At 35.9% G+C, this 8,521-nt stretch overlaps 1 protein-coding gene across 1 annotated transcript in view; it reads right to left on the bottom strand.

Annotated features, from left to right (window-relative positions):
- Positions 1-2: 2 nt before the first annotated feature.
- The window catches only part of RAB5A (RAB5A, member RAS oncogene family), a 30,032-nt gene continuing 21,513 nt past the window's right edge, over positions 3-8,521 (bottom strand). The window contains exons 3-6 of the mRNA XM_032860936.1: positions 7,211-7,362; positions 6,786-6,908; positions 3,990-4,083; positions 3-1,446 (exon numbers count right to left, since the gene is read on the bottom strand). Coding sequence (XP_032716827.1) covers positions 1,331-1,446; positions 3,990-4,083; positions 6,786-6,908; positions 7,211-7,362 — 485 coding nt within the window. The 3' untranslated portion in view covers positions 3-1,330. The remainder of the gene's footprint in view (positions 1,447-3,989; positions 4,084-6,785; positions 6,909-7,210; positions 7,363-8,521) is intronic.

Here is an 8,521-nt window from a genome sequence, read left to right as displayed (position 1 = left end):
ACTTGCTTTTTTATACCACTTTATTCCAACCTGAGCACCTCAATATAAAACTAAACACTGGTGAACTGTTTTCCTTACTAATTCTGAATTACTGTAAATGTACAAGTTCTGCTAGCAGTTCAACACTTAAATAGATTAAATCATCTCTGACACATGGTAGATTTCATATAATGAAAATATCTAAAACAATTAGTGCAATATACTGAACTGATCAAAATAAAATGAACTTTGGAAAACAAGCCTGCAAGATTGTTACTAACATACTGCAATACTTATGTTACAAATTACTGGTACATTGTTTATTATGGTTCTAAGCCATGTAGGAACAACAGAAGCCCCTTCCTTTCAAAGGGAGAGAAAAGGAAAAATTAGCTGTTTTAGTAACTGTACATTTTGTATACTTTTAAGTAATTCTTAAATATTACAGGAAAGTAATAAACATATATGGAGACTACAGTGCAGTACCCTATTTACAGTACAGCTGAAGATCAAATTTAAAATAATCAAGTTTGAATGTACATAATTGTTAGTGCATTGACTATATTATGTCCAAAGGGAACAAAAGCTCCCTCCCTTCCCCCAAACAATAAAACCTATGTAATGGCCAGCAGTGATTAAACAGAAATCACAGACACCTGGTTTGTTCCATTTCTGTTGAAGAGCTCACATGTTTGAAGGGAACACTATCCATTAAGATGCATTTATCAGTTTTCATATTCTTAAAACAAGATGAGGTTACATTTGACTTTTTTTTAATCCCACTAAAAATATCAGGACTGGCTATACTTTAGATACCACTAATGTTCATGTTTTTCCCCCTGAAGATGTGGGACTGTTTTCTTGTGGTTAATTTGTCAAAATGTGGAATGTACATTTTAAATATGCATACTAAGAAATTACCAGTTGCCTGAATACTGTAGCTAAGCATAAATATTTTTAGAACCTCCTTCTAAAAAAAGACTATTTTTGAAAAGCCCAAATTAATAAGTTCCAAATCTTTTACATAGAAGTGGCTGGTTAACTGTGGATTTACATCATCCTTTGACTCTATCCCTGGTGATGAGAAATGATTCCCTAACCGTCCAAGGAAACAAGCGTACACACACACCTCTCATTCCCCCCTTCTACTTCTGAAACATTAGTCAGAGGGTCACATGCATGTTATTAAAAATTAAGTTCAAAACACTTAAAATAATTCTGTATTAGAAACTTGACTCTATCATAAGTCTCTTCTTTTTGGAAGTCATACTGGGCTGGTTAAATGCTCCAATTCCACTGTCATTAACATTTAGGAAGCAGAAGAAAATTCCAGCAAGTTCAAACTGGAGGTTTAGTTACTACAACACTGACTCCTGGTTGGCTGTGTGGGTTCAGTAAGGTCTACTCCTCTTCCTCTTGCAGAATTTGCTCCTGGATTCTGTGGTTCATTCTTTGGCAACTTTTTAGCTGAGAGATAAATTATTAAAATACACACAATTAGAATATTCATGTTCGAATTACTTTCATCTGCTTACTTATAACCTTTTTTTTCCCCCCCGCTGGGTTAACCCAAACTATCACAGAGCTATTTGCTCATTCTTTTGAAGTGTTTATTAAGTATCTACTAGATATTACCAAATATTATTCTTTGGTCAGTCCTTAGTGAGGTTAGTGGGTTGAGGAGGGAAGGGTAAGATGAGGAACAGTTAGAGACATACAATTAAAACTTAAGTTGACTAGAGCTATATTTAATTTTTTATATTCAGTTAGTATACCAGAATAGTAGTACTTTATTTCATAATCATTAATATCTCTATTGTTTAAAAAATCTAAGTCAATAAAGATGATGGCCAGTCAATGTTTATAAAGAATCTTAGCTTATATCAATGGTCTCTGGACTGCTACATAAATACTTTTTTACCAGTAGCTCTGCCTACTCTAAGCAGACTTGATTCTAAATGGTCTAACTCAAAAAACTTTCCCAATTCTGGGTTGCATGATCCTGGCTTGCCATGTCTGGATAAAGTCCTCAACAAGCAGTTATAGTTTTAGCTCTGCTAAGCTCTATATAGCTAATGGCTGTTCTCTGGAGCCTGGATCCCACTGATTTAAAAACATACCTGTTAGATGTAGTCTGCTTGAATCCCAAAGATTCTTCATGTGCTGCACTCACTGAATATTAACTATCTCTAGGAGTACCAATTATAAAGGTGACTAAAAATACTGGTCTTATCAACCCTGGGCAGAGACTACTACGGTTGAATTCTAGCTTTACCTTAGCCATGGCTCAGTTTACCCAAAAGTTGAACATGCTCTACTTCAGTATCTAAACGCTCAGTTGCATTTTGGATCTTTTATTTGTTTTAATATTTCACATCAACATTAATCATCTTAAGAATCAATGGAAATTTTGGAAGAAAAGCCTTCACCTTGGGCTAATTCTCTAGAAACGGTGCTAGGGATGGTAGGGTAAATGGTAATAAAATGGCAAATTTCTAGTGAAATATATTTTCAAACAAAGGCTTGTAGGGACAAAGAGTAAACTAGCATTTATAAACTTTATTATAATTAATACTCTTAGATTTTGAACTGAGATTTCTCCCTTTACCTTAATTTTCAATGAGCTTTCTGTAATTAGATCTGAAATTACAAGGTTGAAGGAAATAAAGTAGAATGAGAAACTTTTAAGCTTCTACTGGTAAACTTTTACTGTGAGAAGATAAAATAAAACATAACTCAGAGGTCTCAGAAGCAGTCTTTTGTCTCACATCTTATTATTACTTATTGTATTACTATAGTAAAGGTGATAATATTTGTTTGGTATATGGAAACTGGAGTTTACCAATTTGCCCCTAAATTAGGATTTTAAGAAGCTAAAAAAATCCCAGATCAAGTTCATGAAGACGTACAATGAAAGCCATGTGCAAAATCTTACCACATTGAAAGCAGATGATAAATTTATTGTAGACTTTCTCCCACTAAAAAGCTACTCCCTATAGGAAGTCATCAAGAGTGAAAATAACGAGTGCACTGTGTGATCTAAGTTACTAATCTGGTAAACGAAATAGAAAGGCCACAATTCAATTTAATGCTTGGTATTTCTTTAAAGGAAAGAAACACTGTAATTTTAGGAAAATAACGAAGTTCTAATACATAGGTTACTTTGTGACTGGAAAAATATATTAGCACATCTGAATAAAAAGTACAAATTAAATAAAGTCCAAAAGGGGGTGCCTGACTGGCTCAGTGTAACATGTGACTCTTGAACTTGGGGTCATGAGTTCAAGTCCCACACTGGGCGCAGATTACTTAAAAATAAAAAAAACAAGCAAGCCAGCCCATCTGGTGGTGTCTTAATACCATTAGAAAAGTTTAAAAGTTTAGCCTGATTTGATGGACCTATTATTTTCTTGACTTCTGTTACTAGCTTTTCAGATGTGATTTCTAGGTGTAATCTTATGTTCTATTTATAAAAAGAGCGTAATGTCACACAATCCTTCACAATTATTTCCCTAATAAACTTCGAGCCTGAGCTTTTCAGTAAAATATTTTACTGTACAACAGTTAAGTTTTTTTCCTATTGAGCCTAAATGGGCTACCATTAATTTCTCTCACTTAGTGGAAGATATTCTGATAGTATTTGTAGCAATTCAGCCTCTGAATCAGTTGTTACTTGGTTAATTTGCATGACTTCAATAAAAGGAATATTTCTTTCTTGGGCATTAAGTCTGTGGGCACCCCTGTTAATAAAAATGTTTTGGAATGAGAAGAGTGCTTGGTGCATGAATAGTGCATAGATAATAAAATGCAAGAGCCACCAATGTAGACAATTTCCCGATGCAGGACTTGATCAATCCCAGAACCCTGGGATCATGACCTAAGCCAAAGGCAGATACTTAACCAACTGAGCCATCCAGGTGTCCCAATCAAGAGTTTTTAAAAAGAAGACAGTTAAACCAAGTATGCCACAATGTAACTTGCTTATATCTACTGCTTGGAAAAAAACTTACCTATTGCCATGAATATTTCATTTACATTCATTGATGTTTTGGCTGACGTCTCCATGAATAATAAACTGTTGTCATCTGCATAGGACTGTGCTTCCTGTTTACAGAACAACAAAAAAATGATACACATCCTTTGCACGTACCTGACTTATTTTTGTTAAAGAGTAAGAAGCTTTTTTATTACTACTCCAACTTGATTACCTATAATCAGCAACTATGTAACAAGCAACTGTTACTAATTAAAGGTAAGAGAGGTAAGGGAACTCCTGTATGTACCTTTTCAAATTTCTTTTGCCTTAACTTCTTGCACTATCCCATACTGATTCTTCTGGTCTCACATCAAATTTGATTTCAAAGGGTTAAGTTCCAGAGGGTGGAAAATTAAAATTTTCTTCAATCTCCTGGGGGCGCCTGGTTGGCTCAGTAGGTTAAAGCCTCTGCCTCTGGCTCAGGTCATGGTCCCAGGGTCCTGGGATCGAGTCCCGCATCGGGCTCTCTGCTTGGCGGGGAGCCTGCTTCCCCCTCTCTCTCTCTGCCTGCCTCTTTGCCTACTTATGATCTCTGTCTGTCAAATAAATAAATAAATATTAAAAAATTTTTTTTCTCCAATCTCTATGGCACATTTTATTTATGCTTATCATTTGCAATGAAATCAAAGGGAATCCAAATATCTAATACTGGCCTCAATCACTAAATGGCTAACTAGACTTTAATTTTGAATACGTCATAAATCATTCCTTTAAAAATATTACTACTCCATATTTTTGTCATGCTTTACAATTTACACGTATTATTGCCTTGATCCTCAAGTTGTTGTGAACAGCAACCAATTACCTTTCCCATTTAATGAAAAAGATGAGTTTCCTTTGAACTGTTATGTGAGAAGGCCACTTCTGACTATAACTTAACTGTTCTATCTCCCCCTCTATGATGTAACCATCTTAGAAGGAATAGGTATTATACCTCACACGATTGTAACCAGAATTAAATAAAATCACATGTGCAACATGCTCGGCTTACTACCTACTGGTGCCAAGAAATATTAGTTCCCTTTCTCAGCCCATGTACTCCATCATAGCCATCATCAAAGACAATTTTCCCATCACTCATATTATATATATAAAATGACCACAACAGGGAGCCTGGGAGGCTCACTGGGTTAAGCCGCTGCCTTCGGCTCAGGTCATGATATCTGGGTCCTGGGATCGAGCCCTACATCGGGCTCTCTGCTCAGCGTGAAGCCTGCTCCCCTCAACCCCGCCTGCCTCTCTGCCTACTTGTGATCTCTGTTTCTCTGTCAAATAAATAAATAAAATCTTTAAAAAAAATAAAGTAAGATAAAATAAAATGACCACAACAAACTTTTCTGACAAAGAAGCTGAAGGGGAAGAGAAAAGAGAAAGTTTAAAAATGTCTAACTAGAGACATTTGTTTTTATTTTTTTATTATTTATTTATTTATTTTTTAAAAAAAGATTTATTTATTTAACAGACAGAGATCACAAGTAGGCAGAGAGGCAGGCAGAGAGAGAGAAAGGAGGAAGCAGGCTCCCTGCTGAGCAGTGAGCCAGACGCGGGGCTTGATCCTAGGACTCTGGGATCATGACCTGAGCCGAAGGCAGAGGCTTTAACCCACTGAGCCACCCAGGCGCCCCAGAGACATTTGTTTTTAATTGTACTTTATCTTGTAGCAGGGACCATTCTTAGTTAGCTATAGTAAATAACATATAAAATGGAATTTTTTTAGCCTTTGTTATTGAAGGATCTTTTTTGTTGGTTTATTGAATTTTTTTTTTTTTTTAATTCATTTTGAGGGACAGTTGAGAGCATGAGCAGGGGAGAAGGGCACAGGGGGAGAGGGAGAGAGAGAGAAAGAGAGAGAGAGAAGAGAGAGGTTCCCTGCAGAGCAGGGAGCCTAACGTGGGCCTCAGTCCCAGGACCCTGAGATCATGACCAGATCTGAAGGCAGAGGCTTAGGCAACTGAGCCACCCAGGCACCCTTTTGAAGGCCCTTTTAAGAACCATGTAAGTGAGGGGCACCTGGTGGCTCAGGTCATGATCCCAGGGTCCTGGGACCGAGCCTCGTGACAGGCTCCCTCCTCAGTGGGAAGCCTGCCTCTCCCTCCCCCACTCTCCCTGTTTATGTTCCCTCTCTCACTGTCTCTGTCAAATAAATAAAATCTAAAAAAAAACAAAACAAAAACAACAACAACAAAACACACAAGTGTAAGCTGTATGCATGTGTGTATGTTGGTATGTTTATGTGTGCTGAAATAAATACTGGCAGGTAAATAAAAAAGGTTAGGAAAGATACCAAGGTATGTGTGGGGGTGGAGGGATTAGGTAAGAGGTGATCACCTTTTGCTTTATATATTTCTGCATTATTTGTCAACAATTACTTCTTTTGTAATTGTTTAGATCAACAAAATTTTTTAATTTAAGAGACGTAGGGAGGGGGAGAGAGGGAGAGTCTCAAGCAGGCTCTACACCCAGCGCAGAGCCTGATGTAGGGCTCATGACAGTGAGATCATGACCTGATCCAAAATCAAGAGTCAGATGCTTAACCGACCAAACCACCCAGGAACCCTGGTCAACAAAATCTTTGAACCAATTTATATATTACAATGTGTCAGGACATCTAAAAATTCAGATTTATCATGAGAAGCATTACATTACATATAGTAGATCTACATTTGCTTTAAAAAGTTTTCTATTATTTGCATGGTTTTAAAATTATAAATGTAATTCATATGTGGACACAGAAGAAAAATTTACAATACACATGTGCTTTCAAACATACCTGGAAATCGACAGCTCTTTTATTTGCAAGGTCAGCCTTGTTTCCTGATAAAGCTATTACAATGTTAGGACTGGCTTGCCTCTGAAGTTCTTTAACCCAGTTTTTGGCTCTGGCAAAGGACTCCTGAGAAACAGAGAAACAGCTATTTGGCACATGCTTAAAAAATGGTTAGGAAGCTTCTGTAACACAAGGCTTTGAAGACTCTTCAATGTGACTCTTGGAAAGAAATTCTTAGGACTATTATATTTGTGACACTTTAATCTCTCTTTTCTTAAAAATCAGCTCTTCTAACTCATAAAAGCTTTGGCAGAAATGTCATGACTGGGTATCAAAAAAAAAAGATTTTAAAAAATCTTGAATCAAAATTCTGAATACCAAAAATGTATTTTTAAACTATTCTCATTGTTGGATACATTTCTACTTACCTCGTTTGTGATATCATATACAACTATGGCTGCTTGTGCTCCTCTGTAGTACATTGGTGCTAGGCTATGGTATCGTTCTTGACCAGCTGTATCCCATATTTCGAACTTTACTGTTGTGTCATCAAGACACACAGTCTGGGTTAGAAAAGCAGCTGAAAGAAGAAAATGTCTGGAATAAGTTTATCGTTCTTACCCTAATATTTTCATAATATAGAGAACACCTGGAAACATGATATACTGCATAGCACAGTTAATAGTGGCTTTAGATACTTGCAAGATCTGGGCCTCAAAGTTTGATACACATATATGCTTACGTAAGACTTTCATAGTAAAATCCCAGATTCAAAGATTTTTCTACATTCTGAAAAGTTATTTTAATAGTAAATAAGTTTAATAAACATTTCTTAAATTGTTTTACACATTGTAAACTTAAAAAATTTTAATTAAAAACAATTAAAAAAATATATACATATATTCTTGAAAAACTGCATGGAGGGGGGAGGACACACAGAGGAAGGATTGGCATACCTATATAACTATCATCTACACTGTCAACACAACACCCCTGCTCCATTCTCCTAGTAGTTATTGGCATACTCTGGGAATTTAGTCCCATGCCTGTAACACTAAATATTTTTTGTTATAATATTTTCCCCTCAAAACACTTTTTTATAATTGCTATAATCTCAATCTAGACTTAATGTGTTAAATACACTGTTATTATCTCCTAGCTGTTTCAATCCTTGTACAGATTTTTTTGCATTTGTGCTTTTTCATTAGTTCTTTTCTCAGATTTTAACAAACCCAAGATCAAAAGGCACAAGCTCTACCGACTCAGCCAGCCTGACACCCCAAGAAAGTATTACTTTATAGTGATATTTTTGCTTTTAGGGTTAAGAAGTTGTTGTCCAATCTTGCAAATTATGGTATCACTTATTCTCTGAACTGCTTGTTGAAAATAGTATGAAGTAAAATGTCCATTATGATCCTCTTAGTTCTAAAAATAAACATCAGGAAAAACAATGTAATGGATATTTACAAAAAATGAAAATCCATCAATTTAATCAACAGACCTGAACTTTAAAATACCAACTGTTAGACTAAGTTTCTAAGTGTTGCTAGCTGCACTAAAAGATACTTGGGAACAAGACCTACAACATGTAGCTATTTTTAACAGCACACTGACACCTTAGTTCTTTTCCTTCATTAACTTTGGTAGTTAACCCTCTGCTGCTCTATCATTCATCATGTTAGTATGCCCCTCCTTTTTACTTTTACTTTTTACTTTAGTTCAAGAGTGTGATGTTCAAC

The sequence above is a fragment of the Lontra canadensis genome, unplaced genomic scaffold, assembly GCF_010015895.1.
Source record: "Lontra canadensis isolate GAN:19392208 unplaced genomic scaffold, GSC_riverotter_1.0 scaffold20, whole genome shotgun sequence".
In the NCBI taxonomy this organism is placed as follows: Eukaryota; Metazoa; Chordata; class Mammalia; order Carnivora; family Mustelidae; genus Lontra; species Lontra canadensis.
This window is presented reverse-complemented; position numbering and strand designations above follow the sequence as displayed.